General features: G+C 29.6%; 1 protein-coding gene across 2 annotated transcripts in view; it reads left to right on the forward strand.

Annotated features, from left to right (window-relative positions):
* spn-E (tudor domain containing 9 protein spindle E) overlaps positions 1 to 27,036 on the forward strand; it is a 166,414-nt gene that overhangs the window by 113,564 nt on the left and 25,814 nt on the right. For both annotated transcript variants that reach the window (XM_085814583.1, XM_085814585.1), the window contains exons 26-34: positions 2,540 to 2,630; positions 7,059 to 7,166; positions 10,943 to 11,065; positions 11,410 to 11,508; positions 15,775 to 15,897; positions 17,032 to 17,166; positions 17,495 to 17,629; positions 22,581 to 22,651; positions 23,545 to 23,751. In XM_085814583.1, the coding sequence (XP_085670709.1) occupies positions 2,540 to 2,630; positions 7,059 to 7,166; positions 10,943 to 11,065; positions 11,410 to 11,508; positions 15,775 to 15,897; positions 17,032 to 17,166; positions 17,495 to 17,629; positions 22,581 to 22,651; positions 23,545 to 23,751 (1,092 nt within the window). The remainder of the gene's footprint in view (positions 1 to 2,539; positions 2,631 to 7,058; positions 7,167 to 10,942; positions 11,066 to 11,409; positions 11,509 to 15,774; positions 15,898 to 17,031; positions 17,167 to 17,494; positions 17,630 to 22,580; positions 22,652 to 23,544; positions 23,752 to 27,036) is intronic.

Here is a 27,036-nt window from a genome sequence, read left to right on the forward strand (position 1 = left end):
TATAACGGATGCTATTAAGCTAGGTTAAAATTATCTTAACTGATTCTAAGGCGTTTCAATTAAGGTAGAACACTGCGCTGCTCCTTAATCTTCTAATTTGATCCAGCTTATTATTTTTTACAGACTGTTATTATTACAGCAATTTTATAAAAATTAAGCTTGAACATTCGCTTATATCGAAAAGAGTTTCCAACTCTGGAGCTGCCATAGGATCTACAAAGCGAAACCATGTTTCGATGCCCATTGAAAAAAAAGTAGAATTGCTGCAAAAAAAAATGGATAAAGGCATATCCGTCTCAAAATTATGCGAAGAGTATGGCGTTGGAAAGTCAACTATATATGACATAAGAAAAAGGAACTTTTTGAATTTTTTGTAGAATGAACTTGAACAACTTACATTGAAAGAAATGTTTAATAAAATAAACAAATAAATATTAAACTTTTTTTTTTTTGTTGTTGTAAATTTTGGTACCCTTTAGATTGTAATTGTTTTTTATTTCATAAATTACGATTTCATATTTTTAATTGTATGATTTCTGCATGCCATCTCACCAGATTTAAATTGATGATCTAATATCCGGGTCCCAAATCCAGAATCGTCGAAGTCCTGACGAGTCCCGATTTTGGTACTGTATCACAAATTTTATGAAATGGCTTTCAATTTCCAGTTTGTATAACTGGCGATAAGTTGGTTGAGTTTGGAAAAGCAAATGAAGATTATCTGCCTAAGGAGAGGGATGCTTTGATATTTTAAAAAGGACTAGCTTCTAACTTAGCATTTAAATATCCAAATGATATAAATGCTCCAGTTATTTCATAAGAAATATTTAGGTTTAGAAGCTACAATATTTCAATAATTGTAGTCACTAGATCAAAATCAAACCTTTCATATATAATTCAAGTGTATAGTTTAGTTTTATTATGTTTGAATTTGGAGATTGTTTCAAAATCTTTTTAATTTTGGCAGTTATTATTAATGTGAAGGAAGTTTCAGAAAACTTTAAAATAATTTTTAAAATGCAAAATCGTCTTTTGGGCCTAAACACACAAAAATCATTATTTTCTCTGTAGAACATAAATAATAAAATAGATTTTGAAAAAAAAAATATTGTTCATTTTACTGTGTTAAAGGCAAGAAAAAAGAAATTAAACTGCAATATACTGAATTGTAATACTGGGAAAAGTTACAAAAAAAAATCTTCAATATTATTGTAGTATTTGTCATATTATTTCGGCATTAGTAGCCATTTATCAAAAATGTAATTTTAATCTTTTTATTTACAAATTACTGCACATATTATTTATTTTTTTTTTATTTATTTTTGAATACGTAAAGTTATGATTGCAAATCTTATCAAAGTTAGGAGTATTGTCAAATTATTTTTGCTTATTTATAACTAACTTTTTTTAATGTAAAAGTGTAGAGATACAGTTAATTTAATTATATATAGGTACACACACATATTCACTTCTTGATGAAAATATACCTAGACACCGTTCTGTTTATAATAGCTAGATCAACTATAAAAACATTGTGTTCAAGTAAGTTTCATGGCATTCTAACATCATTTATTATTTTTTTTAATTTCGAATAAAATGACACATTTTAGGATATTAAGTATAATACAGTGGCCATCAATGATACACCTTTTTGGTATACATATGATGCAATGTACGCATGAGAAGAAAGAACATGTACGATATGCTGGGAGCAAAAAAAAAAATTAATTGCATATTATAACCTAAAAGCTAGAACCGGGATATATATCTGCTAGTTTATGTCTTCCTGCAGCCAAAAGCAAAGACGGAATATTAATCTGTTTTGGATGTATTTAAGTAATAATATACACTATTCTAAATGTTGAATGGCTCAATCTCTTTTTTTATATTGGGCAGGCAGCACATGTCATAAATACAACAACAATATTTTTAATGAAAATCTTTGCCACCCTGTTGCTTGTCAATTTTTTCTTTAGTCTTGAAGCATTTTAAAAGTGTTAAGCTTCCTAATGAAGGTGGGATACATGTAAAAGTAGTACCTTTCAGTTTAACATTTTATTACCTTTTGAAATGGGAAATACTTCTTTTCTCCATACACGAAATGTAATGCACAGTAATAATAGACAAAAGTTTTTCTATATGGAAATTGCTCTAGCTTTTATAAATGAAAGTATATTTTTGCATGAAAGATTTTTCATTTGTATAGTCTTTATGTAAATTTTATATGTGTAGAATTTTTGTGTATTTTTGTCTCAGAATTGCAGTTTAGTTCCATATTTAACAAATTAATGTTGCTATTTTATCAGTTTAATTCACTGTACTACAGATGTTTGGGATGATAGACTTGTAGTGTTTATGCTCGATTATATTTATTCTATATTTTTAATTCTTTATGCGAGATAAAAAGGAAAGTATGGTGAATACAATTGTTCTTGATGTAGTAAAAGTAATAGTGATTTAGAATCAAGCAATCTTCATCACAGGATTTTTATTTAATGTGTAACTTCTTTACCTATATTAATTAAAACTTTTTTTGTAGATATGCTGTGAAGCTAAATCCTTTTTCAAAAATAAAGAGAATTCCTCTTCCACCACCAACTAATAAAACTGCTCAGATTTTCATTTCTCATGTAAGTATATAGTATACATTTATTCTGTTCATATATCATTGTCAGATAACCCAAAATATTCTAATGCTTTTAACCAGAAATCTCTAAAAGTAATCTGAAATTAATTTTAATAGTTCACGTGTTCAAGTATGGATCTTTAATTTTAGGAAGTTTCATTATATTTGATTTTATGTTGAGTAAATTACAGCATACTGAAAATCTGTATTGAACTTAAGATTATTTTAACTGTATTTGTTGTATAAATTTAAATTCTGTACAAATATTGCTGTTGTCAAAGGCTTTACTCCACCTGCAAATCATGGCAACTCGAGTGATAAGACAAGCTACTATGTTTCTACACTTCGTGTTTGAAATCACTATGCAGCCTTATTGTGTGTAGTAGTAGTTAGCAAACATATGTGTGTTCTATATGGGAATTTCCATTTAATTTAACCTTTTTTTTTTTTTTTTTTTTTCTTTGAGATGTATCAATGCTGCCCGCCTAAAAAAAGTACAGATAAGAAGGCAAAATAAAAGCTGTTTCATTTTTCTGAAATATCTTACACAAATTAGATGTTTTACAGAAATAGTGTACTTGAAATTGTACATTATTACAGTAAGTTTTCAAATGTATTGATACCTACAAGGTGATCAGAATTAAAATGTCCTTACTCTGAGCTCTCTAAACAGCAAACTACTGTGAGTAAAGGATCCAAAATTGTTGAACATACTATTCAAGACATAGAGAAACAGATTATGTGAAAACAATTAGTTCCAGAAACACCATTAGATGGTGCTGTACAACAGAAAATATGCTGAAAAGACACAAATAATCGCACACAAAAACGGGAAAAAAAACCAAATACATGCAGTATGGAATTTTTTTTAAAATTTATATTGCTGATATCCCCCCTACCCCGGATAAAAAAGTGAAGGAACTAAACTGTCATTGCAACTGGAATTTCACAATGTAACACATTGTTTGCACAAACTTCTGGTTTGCAGCTACTTCTGGGCATAAATGGGGATAAAACTGGAAAAATGTCATTCTTATCATTGGGTGGCTGTCATGCTTCCAGAACATGCTTTGCTTGTGAAGTTATTTTATGAAAGCAAAGAAAATGATGCAGCTGCACTTTGAGAGTTTCATTCACTTGACAAAGGATTATTACTTCCAAAAGCTCTCAGGAGAATGATTGCTAAATTTGAGAAAACTTGAGATCTTAGAGTTCAGCCAGGTTGAGGACACTAATTGACTCGTTCAGGTGTAGCTGAAGATGTAGCCACCATTATTGTTGAACAATCAATGTATAACGTTGTAGGTTGTAGTAGTATACGTGCAGTGTCATGGCACTTGAGTATTCCCTACAGTACAGTGCGGAATATATTGAGAAAAAATGGTGCATTTTTATCTGTACAAAATTCGTCACAATCAGCAATTGCTGCCCATCAACAGGGAGCAGTGACTGACCTTTGCAATGGCATTTCTGGCTAGAGTTGAAGTTGATACATCATGGCCATGGCAGGTTCTATGGAGTTATGGAGCTCGTTTCCATTTAAGTGGGACAGTCAACACACAAAACTGTCGCATTTGAGACACGGAAAACCCTCAGATCTTCCAAGAGATTCCACTTCACTCATCGAAAGTTTGCAGTCTGATGTGGACTTTAGTCACATTCATTCTTGGACCTTTCTTTTTCAAAGAGACTATGCACAGTGTCTTTGTGACATGCAGCATGATGGCCAGAAGTAACCAGAACATGCTTGAAAATTTTGTTGTACCCCAAATACAACAGTGACAATGTCTTGATTCAATTACCTGGAGCACCTGCACACATTGGACTCTGTGTACGGCAGTTCCTTTGGCAACATTTTACTAATGATAGAGTAATTAGTCGTGCGTTTCTGACAGCCTGGCCATCTCATACTCCAGATCTTAATCCCTGTGGTTTTCGTCTGTAAGCATACTTAAAAATAATTGTTTCTTGAGGACATCTGGTAACCTTGTCATATTTGAAAGACAATATCACTCTGCATGTAAGAAGCATCTCAATTGATAAATTATGATCCACAGTTAAACAAGCAGTTCACAGATTGCAATTTTATATCTTGAAGAATGGAACCAGATTGAACAGCTTCCCTGTATAGATAAGAACCTTGTGATATGAATGTTTGGTATGTTTGAATAAAATGTATTACAAATGTGTATCTTGTCTCTTTTCAGCATATTTTTTTGTTGTACAGTGCCATCTATCGGTGTTTCTGGAACTAATATTTTTTCGTGTAATCCGTTTCCCTGTGTCTTGACTAGTATGTTCAACAATTTTGGATCCTTTACACTCAGTAATTTGATGTATATAGAGCTCAGAGTAGATGTGTTTTTATTTTGACTACAAAATCAATTTTAATATAATTTTGTAGTTTTTTAGGGAGGATGAAATCACATTGAAAGGCAGCAGGGTGTTTTTCGTTGCTTGGCATGTGTCTGATTATTTCATAAATTGTAAAATATACATATAAAATTATCTTCCATAACCAATTTAGCTCTCTGAAGTTATGTAACGTTAGGGATGGATAGCTTAGATGATGTAAATTTTGTCTAATAGTCTTGATTTTGAAAAACATTGCTACATTATAGCTATCAACTCATCCAGTTTTCACCACTTCACCTGGTCACTGAATCTTCCTATCGTCTAAGGAGAATGTTTCTCAGCAGTACGTGAAATTAATCAAACTTAAAATAGCAAACTCCATTTCTACCCCTAACAGATTTTAGTATACAAAAAGTATGAAATGTTATTTGATCTGAACTGTCTTATCTACTGTAGGCATTTGTGGAACTTTTTATGAAGATTCAAACAATGTGTAATTAGTTAATATTTATATTTAATTTCTTTTAAAATTGGTATGGTACATTACTGAGTTTATCCACATAATGGTATATACACTAATTATTCATTTTTTTAAAGTACTTTAATAATAAAAGCTTTCCCTCTCTCCTCAGGATTTTCTCTGTATAAATGCACATGAAAATTACAAATTGAAATGAGTCAGAGAACATAAAATTTAGAATATTTAATTAAATCTTAATATATTTTACATCAGAATTGTATTATAAATATTTCAGTAACCTGAATAATGCATTATAAAATGAAGTTAAGTCAGTTTGGTATTCTTTCAAATGGATGTTGCCATTCAGTGCAAAAAACTCCTAGTTTTTCATGTTTTATGATTGGCAGCTATGCTGTATAACTGTTATACTGTCTTTTCATCTGTATTCGTGAGTAACATAATTCAATTCTTTAAGATCCTAGATGTGAGTTGTGAAATTTTCGTAGTTTTTTCTTAATAAGTTTTCATCAGTGTTAATCAAATTAAAAAAAGAAAGAAAACTCTTCCCCCCCTCTTTTGAAATGAATTGATTTCTTTGAATATTCTTTTATATTCTTCAGTAGTAATTAAAAATTTTAATGTGTCATCATCATCCAATAGTATTAACTCATTTCCCTTCCTAAAAAAATATTTTTTATTCTATAAATTCTGTTACATTTAAAATTTATGGTGATTGAATTGATGAGCTTTTACAAAATAATTCACTACTGAAGAAGGAATGCCATGTTGTTTCTCTCGTAAACAAGATAGTAGTATTTGGACCTTTTGGAAATTATTCATAAATTGAATTCATTTATTATGTTATAGCATTTATTTATCTCTTGTATAGGATCCATCCATCTTTATTTTAATTATTTTGATTCTGTTCTTATTGGAATAACATATCATGTTTGAAAGTGCACTTTTAGTAATTTAGATAGCTTAATGATTTGATTCTAAGTGTGCAGTATTTATGATCTTATTCTCCTATCCCGTGTTTCATTTTGAGGTTGAATGAATGTGTTGCATGTTAATTTTCTCCTTCTTCTCTCCTTTCTGATGTGTACAGTCATATTGAAAGCATCTGTAGCATATCAGTCTATATATGCTTTAACAAGTTATTGTTTAATTAAGACACAATAGCACGCCGAATAAATACTAATTCAAAAGTCAAACAACAAAAATCAGCGTTATATTTTCAAATTTTGAAAATATAACGCTGATTTTTGTTGTTTGACTTCTTCTGAATTAGAAGTTATTGCTTATTATCAAAAGTAGTATCATCTTGTATCAAAGGAAAAGTATTTGTTAAATCTTGTTGTTGAATGGAGAAATAGAGAATTTCTCAACTTTTTATCATAAGTAAATCAGTATACTTTGCATCTTTATTCTACAATTATTTGGAATTCAGATTCAGTGTGTGTAAATATTTTTCAAGTGGGTATATTTTCAAAGAAAGTATTGCTTTCATGAGTATTGTGTGACTGTCGTGAGTCATTGTTGAATGACTGATGAGTTTTTTATATACTGATGTTTTTTTATATACATTCTTAGATATGCTTTTTCCTTCCCTTGTAGTTCATTAACTGTGGACATTTTTGGGCACAGTCCCCAACCTTAGACAACACCAATTATTTGAAATTTTTAGATATAACTATTAATAAAAGACAAGGCCAAAATCTCAGGGTAAGTATTAAATAACTTTTATTTATTATTTTTTAATGTAATTCGATATACACAGTAAATTTCTATGATAATCTGCACAGCTTGGAACAATGGATGGATTGTCCTGATGGCAAGTGTTTTGGATTGTAGATTGTCTTTGTGATTTTTTTATACACACATCATACTTTACAAATTATTTAATCAGGATTTATTATTTATTACTAGAGTTACGGGAACGGTCATTATGACCGTATCTCCGTTTTAATTGGACATAACTTTTTTAATTCTTTATTTATAACTTTGATATTTTTTGACTTTTTCTAAAAACTTACAAATATTACATGGTATTTTTTTTGGCTCATTTTAAGTAATTATTTTTGACAATATTATTGTTTATACCTAGAATTACAGCTATCAATCATTTCAGTTCAGAGGAGGGAATAAATAGAGCTATTTGGAATTTTTGCGTGCCACGTGTCTGCATATTTCACTTATGTTAAAAAATTTATTTTTCAGTAGTTCTTCATTCTTCATTTGGCATAAATGTACTTTACTTCATTTGGATAGTATTGTTGTTCTGATCTGTGTATTATGTCACATAGAAGCATTGGTAGAAAATGTCTAACGAAGAAAAGGATGCTGAAATTGAATCTTTAAGATGATAATTTTGCTTCAGAAACTGAACCTGATGAATTTCATACTGAATCTGCATCCAGTTTATCCGGCGAGGACTGGATTGTTCCTGCTGAAGCAAGTGAATCTGATTCGTCTGCTGGAGAACCTGTTCACAAAACAGTAGAGGAAGTTAAATATTTAGCTCAAGTTATCAGAGATTGTAAACTAATCCATTTGCTCTTGTTTCGGATATCTGGAATGCTTTTATAGAAAACTGCTTGAAATGTTATAAATGGGGCGAAAATATAACAATTGATTTACAATTATTTCCCATGAAGACCCGATGTTGAGTCATTCAGTATGTGCCTAAAAAGCCTGGCAAATTTGGCATTAAATTCTGGCTTGCTACTGATGTGCAGTTAAAATATTTACTGAACAAATTTCCCTATTTGGGAAAAGACGAAACAAGACCAGCTGAAGAAACAGTAGGTAACATGCAACTTTTGGCTTGATGGAACCGCCTAAATTAGTAAAAGAAATGCGAAATTCAGGGATAAGCTGTGTTGATACAATAAATCGTTCAAGAAGAGAAATACCTTATTCTTTCAGAAATATGAGGGATGAGCTCTGTTTTAGCAAGATTGCTAAGCATGACAATATAACGCTTATTTATGTCTTATCAAACAAAAGGAGGGGGAATGTCCTGCTCCTGAGCGCCATGCACCCAGCATTGGAAATCGCATCTGATGAAAAAAATACACAGGAAGTTGTGAATTTTTACAATTCGACCAAATGTGGAGTTGATATTTTGGACCCGATGACCAGAAAATACTCAGTGAAATCCTCATCCAGCCAGTGGTCAGGTCAAGTCCCCCCCCCAATTCTTCTCTTTTTTATTAATCTACTTCTGGCAATTATAAATTGAGAGAAATTCAAATAACATATCTTTTTAACTTTAAACTATGACAAAAGTTGAAGGTAAGTATCAGTTCACATTCAGCTTCTATTGAGAAATGGGGATGAGAGTATTGAGGAAGGAAATCACACAATTGGCACAAACAGTTTCTGTATTTCAATTTTGCCGTTTTTGGAGCATTTGGTGCTTTAACAGAAGTGAGGTGGATTGCAAACAGTTATGGTAACTAATCAGTCTCAAGCAACTGCAAGTGAAATTCCTAAGTGAGATTTTCACGTTTACAAAATATGAGTCATTCTGCTACATAGTAAAAGACCATATATAAAAAAGACTGCTTATACTATTATTTTAAACTAAAATACACCTATTTTTTGCTCAGACATGCTGTGGACAGAATTGAAGACAATGATATTTGTGAGGTGAATATCAGGGATGTTAGTGGTGAAACGGAGAATGATGATATTTGCCCTGACTTGGCTCGAGCAGAGATGATCAGAGAATTGTTAGAAAATTCTCGTACTAAGATGGATCACCTGTACTGAAAAAGGTTATTGTTATATATTAGTATTTAATTTTAAAAGAAAATAGGTTTACAATTATTAATTAATTACTATAATATTTAAATGATTAAAAATTTTTTAATTCATTTTGGACTTGTACAAGGTGTTTAAAATTAAAACACCTCTACTCTGAGCTCTCTGTAAATAGAACTACTGAGTGTAAAGACTCCAAAATTGTTGAACATACTATTTAAGACGGTTAAACGGATTACATAAAAAAAAATTAGTTCCAGAAACACTGATAGGCAACGCTGTGCAGTGGAAAATATGCTGAAAAGGCACAAATAATTGGAAGAAAAAACCAACCAGACATGAGGTATGGAATTATTCCTTTTTAATTTCTATTGCTGATGTGAAAAAAAAAGTTAAGAAACTTAAACTGTCATTGTAACTGCAATTTTGCTCTCTGACCATCTCGTTCTCCAAATCTTAATCAATGTGATTTTTGCTGTGGGGTTACTTAAAAAACTTTGTTTATCGAAGATCGTCTTGTAACTTTGGCAGATTTGAAAGATAGTATCACTGTGCATGTGAGAAGCATCTCAAATCGACCAATTACGATCCACAGTTGAACAAGCTGTCCACAGACTGCAGATTTTACATCTTGATTAAGGAAACCATATTAAGCAGCTTCCCTTGCATCAATAAGGTCTTAGTGATATGAATGTTTGATATGTTCAAATAAAATGGGTTATAAGTGTATTTTATGTCTTTTCAGCACATGGTCTGTTGTACAGTGCCAACTATCGGTGTTTCTGGAACTAATAATTTTTTTTTTTTTTATGTAATCAGTTTCTCCATGTCTTGAATAGTATGTTTAACAATTTTAAAGCCTTACTCAGTAGTTCGAAGTATAGAGAGCTCAGAGTAGGGGGTGTTTAAATTTAAACCTCCTTGTATATAAGCCAAAAATAATAAAAAAAAATCTCGATGTAACCATGAAAATATACATCGAGTTGATTGCAAAAAATTTGCATCCCAAAGTGTCAGCATGATCATTCACAATAGTAAATTTCCTTACCTACCCTCAATATCTAGGCCTCTCTTAAGGAAATGCATTTAAGTTTGCTACCTTAGCAGAGCTGGAGCTAGGTTTTTCGGTTTCCCTGTGTAATATTTGCAGTTCTTAAATTCTGTTGCATGATGCCGTTAAAGTTCTGTTTTAATTTGTACATGCATTGATTTTATGATAATATGGAAAAGGAAGTAATAAATGCATATGTGTGTGTGCGATTATGTGTAATAAAAGTGTGTAGAAAAGATCCACAAAAAAATCCCTAAATTATGTGAAATGCACCAACTTGCAAGAAAGACGAGTTGTTTTTAATCTAAATACTTAAAGTCAATTTCTTCTAATATATGAAAAAAAAACTTTTTTTATTCATAATTGACTATAAGATTTTTATGACATTTTACATATCGCTTATATTTTTAAACAATTGTATGTGTCTGCATGTTAAAAAAAAAAATAAAAAAAAAAAATGGTGTCAGTATAAAATATTTGTGCTTATTGATTTAAAAAAAAGGGGAAAAAAGATTTTTTTAATCATCTTAAAGATAAGTCTTTCTGCCGAACAGTTTCTGGGCTGAGTTTTTTTATTTGATATTCTTTTTTTTTAATTATATTACCTCGCATTTATGATATTCATTTTAAATAAAAGAAGAATAGATCAAAAATATTTATACATCTTTTTATTTATGTATAGCCTTTAATACACAAACCTGTGCCAGAAATGTTGTGCCTTGCACCATATTCTGATGCTGAAAGTGGTATCATGCCAAAATACTACAGAGCTCAAATTCAAAAAGTTATGGGAAGTACGGTTCAGGTAAGATATAATATTTGAGTTAAGAAATTCAAAGCTGTCCCGATTTTCAAAAATTGTTCTTTTTGTACTAGTAATGTAACTGTTACTGAAAAATTCTTTTATGAAATTTCATTTATATTGCTTTGCTAGATAAGTCTTTTAATTTATAATTAATCATATTATACTTATTATTAAAAGCTGTAAATTAAGCTTTAAACATTTAAGCAATTAAATTAAATAATGTGTTCCTTCCTCTTTATATATATATATGCATATATCTGGTTTGTCTGTTTGTGCTTTAAATAATATGTTCCTTCATCTCTCTGTATATATGCATATATTTGTTTTTTCTGTTTGTGCTTTAGGTTTTTTTTATAGATTATGGGAATGTTGAAAATGTGCAAGTTGAACAGTTAAGAGAAATAGATGAAAATACTCCTGATGTGTTAACTACACCAGCTTTGGTAAGTAAACTTATGCTATAGCCAAATTAATGTAAAACTCTTTTATTATTATTATTATTATTATTATTATTATGACATTTTGATATTTGCAAACCTTAGTAGGAAACATTATTTGGGTTAATGACTTTTGCAGTTATATTTTTCTGATTGTTATTTTTTCCCCTTTTGTTTTTATCTTAAACCTCAATTATTTGCATATAAATAACTAATTTAACTAATTAAAATACACCCAAACTTAATTAGAAGAATTATTTAATTAAGATTATTAAATATAAAACTATTATATTTTTACATATAGTTTGTGCTTATATCATGTACATCAGAAGTCTCAGACTGATGGGTCATATGCGGCCACTGAAGCAATTTTATGTGGACCACAAATACATTTCAATCATCTACTTGTTTCATAGATTTCAAAATTTTAGTGAAGTCCGTATGTACAGTATTTTCACTTCCATTAAAAACAAGCATGAATAAATGCAGCAGAAAATATGTAAACAGATCTGATTAATATATAACCTGAATAATTTAATATAAAATTTATTCAGTCATTTGAGAATGCAGATTTTATTAACTTTTCACCTGAATTTCACCTGCAGATTTTAATATACACCTGAATTATTTAATGTAAAATTTATTCAGTCACTTGAGGATGCAGATTTTATTAATTTTCGTAGTTGTCAAAAATAAACAAACACAGTTACGTTTTTTTTTTTTTTGTTTGTTTGTTTTTTTGTTTTGTTTTGTTTTGTTTTGGAATACATTAATATGTGAACAGCCTTTTTACTTAGATGAAAATTAATAAGAAAAGAAATTAATTAACTGATGAGCATATACAATCCATGATGAAAATAATTTCCAGAAATTTCTGTCTATTTTTATCAGATTCAAAATGCCATCAAGAGTCAATCTGTAGTAAGAAATAAAGATGTTTATAGTTATTTACATATAAACGAGTCTTTTTATCTATGCATCCAAAAAAAAAATTATTAAATAAGAGAAGGTTGCTATTATTTAGTCTCAAGTTTTGTCCCGTGATAAATTTTCTCTCAAAATGTAGAAAATTTCCATAATTTGCTAATTTTTAGTTTAAATTAAACCAAGTTATTTGATGATTAAACATGTTACAATTATTCGAAAGAAACAGTCTTAAGAATTTAACAGTTGTCAGTGTATTTGAATTACAAAGTGTAATCAGCAAAAATGTCTTGCAGGTACCAAATTTTAGATTTTAGATAGAAAATAAATTTAATTTTTTACCTTTGTGATATTATTATTGTTGTTTGTGTGTATTTTAACAAATATTTGATAGGCAAAATTCAAAATTTATTAGCTTTTTTTTTTATTTTGTTAAAAAAAGATTTCTAACCTGTCAACTGTTTTAAGGTAATGCATGTAACTCTAATTGCAACTTGAGTTTGAGACCACTGATATACGCTACTGGAATGTTCTATAAACTGTTTATATGAGTTGGTTTTGACAAGAGAAACTTCTCTCCCCCCACACACGTTTTACTGTAAAAAATTAGCTGTGCATTTTATTTTGTATTAAATATTACAATGAGAAATGCTAACAAAGTAATGGCTGTAATCTAAAAGGAAAATATAAATCTCAATGACAAAGCTTAAAAAGAGGGAAGCAAATGAGAAAGTTGTTGTCAGGAAATGAATTTGTTGACATATTAGAGCTTACTAAATCAATTGGAAGAAGTTTTTGTGTATATGGTTACTGAGGATGTTCAAGATTTATTAGTGGAAGAAGAAGTTAACAAAGCAGATTTCATGGAAGTGGCATCTGAAGCTGTAAATCAAATTGATTCTGAGGACATTACCACTGATGAAGAAAGTGCAGTTACTAAGTTAACATTAAAAAATTTTAAAGACAGCCTAAGCATAGCTGAAAATCTCAAGTCATTTTTCTGGAATGCAGACAGACTCTTCCACTGAAAGAAGCCAAAAATCCAAAAAGGAGCTACAAAACTTACTAGCTGCATACCGAGAAGTTGACTATGACCTGGTAAAAACCAGAAAGCAAAGTAAAATTACAGATTTTTTTAAAAAGAAAGGAAAATGCAAGAACTTTAAATGAAAAAAAAAAGTTCTGAAAGTAAGAGCAATTATGATCTAAAGGGTATCCAAATTTACAAAGAAAAAAGCTTAATATTTATTTGTTTACTTTATTAAACATTTATTTCAATGCGCGCATGCATAAAGCATACATTATGCATAGTTGAAATTAGAAAATTGCAACCAGAAAACTATTTGATGTGTATTTGTGATACTTATAATGACGAAGAATTTGATTTAAATCATATCAAAGACAGAGTACATCGAGATGAAATACTACATTTAGTAAGGAATTATAAGCCAAATAAAATAAAAACATCTGCCGTGAAGATAAGGATAGTGCCGACAGATCAACTTCCAGTTCATTGCGCGCCACGACGTCCCCCCCCCAGCAAAGCAGCATGAAATTGATAAACAGATTTTGGAATGGTTAGAGAAACAAAATGATATGCCTTTATCCATTTTTTGCAGCAATTCCACTTTTTGTTTGATGGACATCGAAACATGCTTTTGCTTTGTAGATCCTTTGGCAGCTCCAGAATCGGAAATTCTTTTTGACATAATCAAAAGTTCAAGCTTTCTTTTATAAAATTGCTCTGACAATCTGCAAAAAAAATAATAAGCAGGATCCAATTACAAGATTAAGGAACAACGCAATTTGCAACATTAACTGAAATAGATAATTTAGATAATTTTAGCTTAGCTTATGCCGTCCGTTATACATTAAATGTGCTCGCGTAAATGTATTATGCGCTTGCGTAAATGCATATGTGCAAGCATAAAGGTATTATGCGTTTATGCATGCACAGAAAGTTTGTAGCTTTGAGGACTTTATGGACGTCAGGATTAAAGACTTTTGACTGGAACAGTGACAACAAAAAAAAATTTATTAAATGAAAGTTGCATTAAAATAATAATTATTATTTATTTCATTTTGTTTCTTACATACATTTATATTTTTAATATCAATTAAGTGGTTTATGTAGAATTTAAAAAAAAAAAAATTTTTTTACAAGTTTTTGAAACATAGTCCCCGCTTATTTTGTACTGGTTTTGATTCTCATACAATACAGTTTCAAGGCATTTTCTAAGAACCTATCTAACGTGTTATAGGAGGGTTACGTGCAGTTTCCTTCAGAAAGTCCTTTATGTAAGCATCCATTCCATTAGATAGATAGCCCTTAGGTATTTCTTGATAATCTATTTAACTGATAGACAACACATATAAGGAAAGACGATAGCCAAATTGTAGGAAACAAGACCAGAGAGACACAAAGTCAAGGAACAGCGAAAAAACAAAGCTATTTAAGGTAAAATAAATAACGTGTAATAAACCAAGCAGTGGCTTATAAGCTAGAATTGTAAGCTGAAAAGTCATTTAGATGATGCTAATGTTTCTAAATGCTTTTTCCTTTGAAATACTCTTTCAGTTATATTGAAATTAAAATAACAAAAATCCATTGCAGCTTCCAATGAATTATGTTGTGTGTGAAAGGGCACAAGGCGAAAATTTGCTATGAGTAACAACAACAGTGTAACAGATAGCTAATGAAAAATGAAGCTTATCAGTCGCTTGTCAAGCATGTGATATCAAATATGGTGTCAGCGATTTACTTCCACCATGCTTTCAATAATCATTTCCAACGTATTTGACGTCAGCCATTGCCACTGCACCAACCCAATGCATAGTTACTTTTTTGTGTATTTCATAAATGTACCGCAATAAAATAACATTTTTTCATTTACAGAAAATTATCTGAAATTTAACTCTGAAAAGCTGTTGTTAATGAGACAGCCACCATTTAGAACAAATTAAACATATTTTGTGATTTGTGCTAGTGTGTAAGTGTAAATAAAACTTTGTCACTGTTAAGAAAAATGTGTAAAAAATTTAGTATTAAGTTTTCATTTTATTGCACATTTAGTTAGTAACATTCTCTTTTAATTTCAAAAATAAATCAAAGGTCATATGCCACAGCAATGAACAATTTTGCTAGGTTGTATGGATTGTAGATCCTGTAGGCAAAAATCATTGGAATAATGGCATGTAGTATGAACAAGTAGCTAACTTGTCCTGTTGGGGAGAGGGAAGGAAATACAAGCTATTTATAGAGCAAATGCTTTTGCTTTTACCATACTAATATAAAATTTATTTATTTATTTTTATGTTTTATTGTAAATTACATTATTCCTCTCCTAGGCCTTTGAATGTTACTTGTCTGAGATAAGGCCTGTTTCCATCAAGGGATCTTCTGGGACTTGGTCTGATAAAGCGAACAGGTGGTTTAAGAATATTGTGAATGGTCAAGTGCTTACAGCATTGGTATAGTATATAGTAGTAATTATGTATTCCGTATTTATTATATAACTCAGCTAATGTTTTTCCTGAACTTATTTTGTATAGCTGTTTTTCTATTTTATTGCAATGTATCAATTCTTGTTTGTGAAAAATTATGGAAGAGAATGTCAATTTTTTTTTGTAATTGATCATAACTTAGCTTTTAATATTCAAGCCAAAAATCATTTCTAATTTCTCTAGCCATTTTCAAGGTGTACAAATTCTACAAATGAGTAAATTGTTTTTAAAATTCTGTTTTGCTAAATATTTCATTTAATGAATAAAAGGGTAAAGTATTTACTGACTTGAAAAATAGATTGGTGACATTTCCAAAAATATTTTACATAGAAGTATACCATATCACTTTGTCTCTTGCCTAGAAAGATATTATTTTACATTGCTGTTGGTTATAAATAATAGCCTGTAGTCATGTTCATAGATTATTAATTGATTGACAGAGATTCTCTTGCTTTTAAAACACAGTGCTATGTCGGACATTATGGATCTACATGTATTTGTGGAAGAGATTAGTGTTAGTGAAGAGGAGATTAGTGTCTTGAATTAATGTAGACTATTCTGTTCCCCTGACACTGTCTCAAGATGATGAGAATTTTATTTTTTTACTAAATAACCATTTTGTAACTTTATATTGATATACAGAACAAAATTAAACAGTTGAAAAAATTTCCCATTTTTGGTGTGTTTTTCTGAAATAGATGCTGTAGATAAGGTGTTAAGAAACTAAACCACATTCGAAAATAAATAACCAAACCACATAAGTAAACACATTCAAAAATATTCTTAAAATGTACTGACGTGTATCTTGAAATGTGTGCAAACAATTAAAAGCGTATATATATTGGAAGAAAAGGAACAAAGATGCAGATTGAGAGAGTCATACTGGAATTATAATAAAAAAATACCACTTACTCATGGCATTGGGCCTTTTGGAAAACCATACCAAACCATTGGCCTCTTGGAGGATTAAATGCATGTTCATAGAACTAATTATATATATTTAAATTATATAAGGGAACCAAGAAAATGTGAAAACAAAAAGTTTCTTAAATTATTTTACAGTATTTTTGTTTGTTTTACATTTGAGAAATCTATTTCTAGGTTTATTCTGTTGTTCAAGAAACAGTTAGGTTGGATCTACGCAGAATATATCCAGATGGAACTCAAGAAAGCATAAATGAGAAATTAATTGAAAATGGATTTGCTGAGCGTGCTGAAGAAAGTTATGTATCAAAGGTTGGAATCTTAAGTGATTTTTATTTTTTATTTCTTTTTTTAATAAGTAAATGATGCATTCTTTTTAAACTGGTGTATTTGAAAAAAAGAAAAAAAAAAAAAAAAAAGACAACAAAAATTAAAAATAAACATTATTTTATCATAATTTGTCATATGTTGTGCTTAGAATTTCAAATAAAATAGCTATTAAAAATGTATGGTGCAATATGTTATCAATTAATATATGTAGAGGAGTAATTCTGTAGTAATGTCTATCTTATTAATAATCTTAAATGATAAACATACTCATTTTTATTTTTTTTTTATTAATTTTTGGAATTAATTCTAGCAAAATCATGAACTGAGAGTACAGTGCTGTGCATACAGTTTTAATTCTGTGCTATCTGAAAGTTCATCGAATATTCTTCAGTTAACTTTGGAAGATACAAAAGACTTCAGTAGCATAAAGCCAACTAATCGCAAGGTAAGAAGTTTTGCTCTGTCTGCACTAATAATTAGGATAACATTTTATTTAAAGTAATGTAGGTGTACATTCCCAATTCGTAAAATATACCTTATGATTTTCATACAATTTTTTGCAGAAAAATTGTATGAAAATCTTGTGTTCTAATAAAACTCCATTTACATGTAAAAGTTCAAACAGAATCATATATAATATGCTGTGAATAATATATAATAATATAATATATATATTAATATGCTGTGAAAACAAATTAACATATGAATGAACGGTTAATCAACACAGGGCATTGAAAAAGTATGTAGCAGGAGAGTGAACATACTTCTATCCTATCAGGCCAGACCTGGTACAGAAGTAAAAGTGAAAATTTTGTTGTAGGTTTGTTGACTGTTTCTCTCTGAATTTTTATGATACTTTATGATAGCAAACTAATTGTCCTCCCCAGGTTGGATCTCAATAGCTTGCCCAATTAGCCAGGTTAAAGGGAGGATGTCATCTTCTACAGTTAACGTAATGTCATTTACCTGTATGTGTTATTCGAGATACTGCCACTTTGATCATTGCTATAAGGAATTTGGTTACTGTGGCTACCAACAGTTCCTGAATCTGCATCTGATATTTTGTGCAAATTCCCATCTAGACTTTATTGTATGAACATCAAGAGTCATATCTGGAAAATTATCATTTATAATAAAGTATCCTTTATAATAAAATGAGATGGGGTTAAAACATTTATAGAATCAATATCAAAATCTTTCATGTAAGTAAGCAGACATAAATTTAGGATAACTTCTGTTTGGGAGAGTAGTGTTAGTATTTCTTCAAAGGTTTAAAGAGTCTATTTTAATATTCTTTTTAGATTAAATTTTGCTGAGCAGTCGTCACCTTTCCAAGTTCCTCTGAAGTCTGATGTATGATATCACTCACTTGGCAACTGTGTCAGTTCCCATGATACTGATCGCATAAGTATATCAGTATCATTTGCGATATCAAGGAAGGGATCAGCTAACTGAATGTTTTGATTATGCAGAAGTTCTTGAGCATTTAATTTTCAGCTAAAAATGGAGTGATTCATTTGTCGAAATGGAATGCTGTCAGTGTAAACTGTGCCTTTGTATTATATTATAAAATTACTGAAAATTCTTTGTAGCTTTTTGTGATCTCAGCTTGAGAATTTGCTAAACCTGAAATAGGAAATCTACCAAATTCACACAAGCTTCAAATATGATTGCACTTTGTGACCCTGAGTCAAGCAGTACTCGTATTTGTGTAATCTAATAGGTTGAATATTTCACAAATAAGAGTTTTGGTTAGAGATGTGAAAGCCGGCTTCACAGAATTAATTGAAACATTCACATTTGTTTTTATATTCTGTTCAGATTATTATCAATAGGAGTACAGATATGTGCAAGCATTCTGATTTGCTTCAAAGAGCATAGCATATTAATCTTTTATTCTTGTGAATGCTTGAATGGTGTTTCTGTTTACTGGAATGACATGTAAATGTAAAATTACATTCAGAATCCGAATATTTTTTCCCTGATGTGCAGTTTGTATATAATTTAGTGCTGTGAATGAATTGTTACCTTTCTTTAATACCCAGTTCTTTAAATTTGATGCATTTGAGAGGCAAATGATTTCCCTTCTCTTAATACAATTTAATTCATTATTATAAACAAATTTAGGATTTTTTCTGCATATCATATTGTTATTATTAGATTCATTACAGTTGTATATTTCTAATATCACGTCTGTTGTTAAGAAATGCTATGAATTTTTCAAAAGTGAGAAAAGCATCATTCATCAATTGCTGAGTTCATATTTTACAGGCATCTGAATCAACTTTTTAAAATAAAATGTAAATTAACCATACATCTCTAAAAATTATTTTCTCATTGAGAGACTTAATTCCTCGAATGACTTCATTGGATGCATCTCTGATGTTTTTTAATTAATGTTTATTTGAGTATTTCATGTTAACTTGCTCCCTGAACGTTCTTTTTAATGAGGAAACAGTTTGTTTCATCTTGTCACAGAAAGTTAATACTTTTTCCTAAGCTTCTAAATTTGAGACAAAATCTGAGGTATGTTTGATTTGATGCTGCTCATCAGTTAATAATTCCTTTATGTAATAAAATTTTTATATGTTAAAAGATGCTTCATTTTTGTGAATGCATGAAATATATAGAAGCCTCTATATGATGATCAATCATTAGATTTACCACTAATGATTCAATCTAAGCAAAGTAGCCCTACTCTCTGAGCGCCATGGCCAGCTTTATCTAGTCATGAGATTTTTTATCATTTGGTATATATTAGCTTATAATTTATAATATATTGCTTTCTTACTTTCTTTAATAATATAAATGTCAGCTTAATAAATGTAAGTTTATGAAAATAGAGTCTAAAATAAGTAAATATACAAATTTAGCTAATAAAGGCTCTTTAAATACAGGTCTTCACGACAGATCCAAAAACCCCAAGCCACTCAGAGGGTTAATATGGCTATGTTTTATAAGCAATTGATGACATGGGACAACAGACATAATTGATTCAGCAAAATATTTACCAATAGCACCCTGAAGTTTTAAATTCGCTTCAAAATCATCAGCCTCCAATAATTTCTCAGGTAACTGAGGATCTGTGTCATCAGATTTAGGGTAAAAAGTGTCTAATTTTCTGAATTAATTAGGATTCTGAAGTTAGACGTTAATTTATTCATTTTCGTTAAGAGTTTTGTATGGCTCATCTTTTATAGAATCAAAACACTAAAGTCAGTTTTAGAATATAAACAGTATGAAAAAAAAAATAGTTTCAAGAATCAGCAGTTGCTTCATCCATAACAAATATAATCAGAACACTGAAATCAGTTTCAGTATGATAATGTAAAGTAATTTCAAAAATCAAAGATGAAATCGAAATGAAACTAATATATGTGTATACCCTGAGCTAGTGAATTCGAAACATCTCATTGGTGCTTCCAGATAATATAGATGTATACTTCCAGTCAATAGAATATACCCGAAAGTTTGTATAGAACTTTTTTTTTTTTCTTTTTTAAGGATGTAATATAAAAGTGAGTGTTACAAAAAGAATCCATTGCAAAAAAGATGAATGAATGGCTTAATGCAAAATAATAAAAATTAATAAAGGAAAGAACATCCTCTAGTGTGAGAGTGAACAAGAAGTGTTATATAAAATAATATATGAGCATGAGAAAATTTCATTTGAGGATGTAAAAGTACAATATAATGAATCACTAGAAATTTCTAATTTTTATTTTTATTTTTTTATTTTTATGATACCAGTTTTGATATAATAACCACTTATGTAATAGTCTTCACTTTTTATTCAAATATTTTAACGTGATTTTCCAGGTGTGAACGTGTCAGAAATTCAACCAAAATGTCAAAAATCAAAGTTTCGAAATTCAGTAGTTTCCATTTTATTCTCTCACGGAAAGCCATGATAAATTTGAAAAGGCAAAACATTTGCAAGAAAAAAATTTAAGTACTATAAATTAAAGCTTATATAAAATAAATTCGAAATTCTTCTGCAGCTTTGAATTTTCTTCTAAATGGGCAAAAAGCACGTGCCGTCAGCAACAGTCTCTTGATAATTTTAAATGTGTTATCTAAAACATTTTTTACTGTTGCTGCCATCATAAAAGTGCATACAGGCATGCACATTGGATACCATATTCACTTTTCTTCACTTTGTTCTTCAATGAATTATTGTTTTTTCACCTCTTTTTTGCTACTCTAATTTTTATTTTTATTTTTTTTCTTTCCCTTTTTTTTTAAACCAGTGTTGCATAATATTCAGTTCCATTTATTATGCTAAATTGGTCATTATTTTAAAACTTTTTTGAATTGATGATATCCTCACATGGCTTGCTTCACATTAACATCATCCACACAAGATTGCAGACCATCTATCATTTTTCATCTGTTCATATAACTTCACACAGTAATTTTTCTTTCATAAAAATGCTAATGTGAAGATAACAGGGGTCAGTATATGTATATGTGTGTAATAATTTGGTGGTACGAGGAGAGAACCAATTATTATTCTAACGTGGCTGAGATGTTGTGGACAGATGTAGCTCGCTCTTAAATGAGATAGTTAGAAGATGTTGCATAGATAACTGAAGTTTGGTAAAAGCACAACTAGCTTGAGAATTAAAACATAGTTTGATTTATGGACAACAAATTTCATAGTACTTTTCCTCTTGATTGGTACTACACTAGGAGTGCTATTAAGTGTCCTGCACTTTTAATGTATGCAAATCACACTGTTATTATATCTGAAAACTGCGAAGTGGTTGATTAAATGTTTGTGTGGTGAGAGTAGGGAACAGAAGTGATTGAGTAGCTGGATTTATATGTAGGCTTGGTTCCTTTTGCTGTAATTCTCAACAGTGACTGGGCAAGAAGCTACAGCATTGTGGATTACCACAAAACTAATGATGCATTTATATTCTTTGAAGGTAGCTGTATTTAAATTAAAATTAGGAATTAAAATGTCTATTTTCAATTAAGTTATTAATTTTGTTAGAACTTGTCTTTCATATTTTTTATTTTACATGTTATGTTATCTTGCATGTATATGTATTCCTTCATGAAGATTAAGATGCAGATATCACGAGTGTAAATATTACAGCATATATGCTATTGTTGTATTTCATTTTTTTTTTTTATTTCATGTGTTTTGTACTTTTGCATGTAATCTTTATTCACAATTTTATAATTTTAAAATGTATTTGCTGTTTTTTTCTGTATATGTACATGTACTAAAGATATTTTTTTAAAATTATACTATATATTTATGAAATTTTATCATGTATTCTTGAAAGGTAAATTAGCGATTATAGTATTTTCCTAGCATGATTATTTCTTACTTCTATGTTAAAATAGCATTTACCACCACATGCTATGATTTCAATACTTTTCAGATTTTTCTTCGTGGCCCTTTTAATCCGCTAGAAGTATCCTACAGAGGAATGACAAACTTAGATCGTAGCAGGTAAGATATCATGATAGAGACATTTTAATAATTGTAATAATCTGAATGACGATTCTGGTGATTCATTGAATAAACAAATTTTAAGTTATTGATGCGACTTTTTTAAATATTTAATACGTATTTTTTTACTTTTTCCAAAAAAATCTTTTGATATAATTTTGCTCTAGATATTTTTTTAATTTAATTATATGAAATTAAAACAGGTTGTTAAATATTTATCATTTAATATATTTTTAATATGTATATTGCTCTGAGATAGAGCAAGGTGGTAAGAATTGTTTTTTGAAAATTCAGCTAGTAGGTAGAGAAGTAACTGGTATTTTATGTTATTGATCTGATTGGCATCATGCATTCAGATGAATATTTTGTTTTTGATTTAGCCAAAAGAAAGGATTTAATTGTTTTGAGAAAAGTATTTTGATGTGAATGGTATGAGTGTTTAAAATATTTTGCATCTTTGTAATAACTTTTATGTTTTTAACTTTCTACTGCAGTGTCGAAAAAGATACAGAAGATTTTTAAATGCTTACGTCAACTTCTTTTTTGATGCCATAAAATTTTTAGTTTTTGTCTTGTAATGAGAATGCAGTGAAATACTGAAAGAAGTAAGCAAGTGAACCTTGTCTTTTAAGACATTTTATTGGAGGAAGAAGATGTGCAGTATTATTTTCTCTTTAAATTTTAGATTTATTTGAATTGATATAGTTTTAATTCCATGCTTTTTGCCTCTCTTCTGTTAAATACAAGACACTGTACCACCTATTTTTACTGAAATGATGTAATAGTGATATTGCTTGTTTTTCATTATACAAATAAATTTTTATGGTTATTTGTCGCAATCACTTTGGAGATCACAGCAAATAAATGAAATAAATAATTATGCTCTCTTATAGATGTGTAAAAATTGAACGAGACAGTGTGAACTCTGTTTCTTTTAATTCTGAACCAGAAGATCCTTTTAATGGCATGCTAGTTGCTACAGGTGTTACTATTGGCCAGAATTCTGATAATATAACAGCACGAAACACAACGCTGATGCCTAAAAAAAGAGGTTTACCTGCATTAATTTGCCTTATGTTTGCACCATATGTAGAAATCAGGTACATATGAAAATATTTTTGCCTTTTGAAAATTTTCTTGATCTTTTTCATTTTCACATAATATTCATTACAAGCTGTAAGTAAATATAGTGCATGTTTTTTGATACAGTGATGAAATAATAGCTATCTTATTAGCATATTGTTTCATTATTTGTCTGCTGATATTATTTTTAATGTATCATTGAGTTGTTTATCAGCTGTAATTGTTTTTACTTAAACAGGATTAGTAAAATAAATGATTTTCCTAGTATAAGAAGCCTAGTATTATTTTACTATACTAGTATTAGAATAGCCAGTTCTTGCTTTAAAGAAAGGGTAACACCAGTTATAATAGTAGTACAGAGAATAAAATGTCCGCTGAGAAGTCATACTTCCTTTCTTTGCATACAGTTGAAAAGTATTTGCAGAAAATGTTCTATAGACTGGAAACTGAATTTGAATTTGAAGCCCAGTATTTTTTCATATCATCTCCACGTGACTTTAAATAAAATTAAACTTTTTAATTTTTAATACTGACTTATTTTCTTTTTCTAAAATTCAAAATGTAAGGAGGCATAGATAAAAATGACCACAAAAGTGATCATACACCGAAACATTTTCATAAAATTTCATAAATAAAATTATCATCTACCACCTTTTTTTATTACTTTTTGCTTGCTTACTTCGTTATATTTTATTTAATGTTTAAAGATGACTCGTAGTCATAAGGAAACAACAAACAGCATTCGAAAATTGATGATTTTTATCATAAGGATGGAAATTTGATTTGGGATCTTGCTAAATTAGTAAATTTATCTCATTCTACATTGCAGTATGTGATAAAATGCTTTAAAGAAGAAAATTGGATATAAAATTAAGTAAGAAGATTTTGTCCAGCACAGAGGACTCAGCGTGATCAGAGATTTGCAACGGCATCACCAAACAGGCGATGTAGACTCAAAACTGTACGGAAAACTACCATTTGGTGAAAGACAGTCTAAACCTATATGGCAACTTTACAGGCTGACGGAGAAGGATGAGTTTTTCTGCGGCAGTCTATGCTTCACCGGAATATGTGAACCCCGGTATCCGTTTCTATGCTGGGTCGTTTTCTGTTCTTTTCAAGCCATTTTAGTGCTGCCAACTCTGACAACTATGTAGTTTTTTCTTATTAAATTTGATTATAAATTGCTATATGTCTATCTTAATTAAGATTGTTTTTCTATTTAATGCTATTCATCCTCCCTTAGGCATGTGTTACCCACACATACCTAAGGGATTAATATTTTTTAGGTAGAAAGTCTGTGAAAAATCCATGTTTGAGTGTCTTAAATATTTCTACAGAATTTACTAAAAATGTTTCTACTTCAGTTTCACTTAAAACTATGTGATGATTACTCAGATATGCTGGATTACATGGACACTCTGCTCGAAGAAAATTTTTGGAAGTACAAAAAATAGAAAGCTCACGTTTTCTTCTCAAAATCTATAGTAAATAATAATAATAATAATATCTATAATAAATAAAGATCTCTAAGCATATTAGAATCATGTCTTATTTGCAGATGAAAGCAAATTTAACAATTTTGATTCTGATGGGCGTACAATTGTGTGGAGGAAAAAAAAAACGAAGAGCTTAATCCCAAGACCTTATTTGGTACAGTAAAGTATGGCAATGGAGGTGTTTTTGTATGAGGGTGCATGTCAGCATCAAGATTAAGTAATTTAGTATTTATTGATGGTACAATGAACCATGCTCTTTATTTAAATATTTTAAAAGATAATTTAAAATTATCCGCCCAAAATTTGGATACTGGAAAAAATTTACTTTTTATCAGGATGGCAATTCTCAGCACACAGTCCTCAACATTCGCCCTTTGAGTGCCTGTAATATTCCACAAGTTCTGAAAACACCACCTCAGTCACCAGATTTAAACCCAACAGAACACATTTGGGGAGAATTAGAGGTTGGAGTGTGAATATACAACATTAAAACAAAAACTGAACTAAAAACAGTATTGATGGAAGAATGGAGGAACTTTGATGCAGATATTACAAAGAAAAGAAAAAAAAGAAAAAAAAAACTGGTGAACTCTATACCCAGACATTTGAAAGCTGTTATAAATACTACATTGTATACTACGAAATATTAACTGACAGAAGTACTACAATATTTACTAATATAAGCAGATTACTTTAAAGCATGCGAAGACTTTTCTGGGGTGACTTTTATGTTACTTTTTTATTATTGATTTTCAAGAAAAAAGTTTTAATTTGTTCATAAAATAATTAATGTTGTTTTGCTAAAAGAAATTTGTAGATACTTAAAAAATTTTCATTCTAAGATATCATTTTTTATCAATGAATAAAGTAATATTTCACTGAAACTCGTAAGTGTATGAACACTCTTGTGAGCCACTGTGCATGTGAAATGTTGTATAATCTCTAATGTATATAAAGGATGTTGTCATACTGATAGAACAAAGTATTTCTTAAAGTACTACCACCATAGCCGCCAACTGTGCCGGTTTCACCAGGGCACTCCCAATTTTATCACATCTCCCAGTTTTTAATTTTTAGCCTTCACTAAGGAAAATATATCCCAGCAGTAAATGAAATGTAATGAACTTTAATTGTTCAAATTCCATTTTCTCTCACCTCTAGTGATTTTCAGCATAATTTTTGTTATTAAATTTTATTTGATCCGAATTATCTTGATCTACTATCGAAATTTGTAGAATTTTATGTGAAGATTCAACCTATGAGCAATCAATAAATATTTATATTTAATTTTGTTTAGTTTGAATATATGGTACATTATTAAGTTTATTGACACAATAGTATATAAATTTAAATTTTTTTTCCATTATGCTTAAAAGTAATTTGATAAATTCTTTCTTTTCGTACTGGGAATTATATCAGTATAAAAGTGTAAGAAAGTTACAAAATTAAATTAGCCAAATAACGTGAAGTTTAACTCATCAAATTAAATATTAATATATTTTACATTAATAACCTGAATCATGCATTATAAAGTGAATTTTAATCATTTTGAAGTTATTTTGAAATGATGGTGGTGTACAGTACAAGAAACCACCTGGGAACTCTTGGTATTGCATTCAAGAACCTCCCAGTTTTCCATATTTCAACATCGACAGCTATGTAATACTTGTGATCTACTCTATTTTTTTTATATAAAGATTAATTTTATATACTTATATTGGCAGCAACTGTAACCATAACCTGAGTTATCTCGAGTTCATATATGTTGCAGTTAATTATTATCCTGAGAAAACCTGAGAGAAG

Source organism: Stegodyphus dumicola, chromosome 4, assembly GCF_044657685.1.
Source record: "Stegodyphus dumicola isolate Sdum_Otavi_A_Nest chromosome 4, ASM4465768v1".
Lineage (NCBI taxonomy): Eukaryota > Metazoa > Arthropoda > Arachnida > Araneae > Eresidae > Stegodyphus > Stegodyphus dumicola.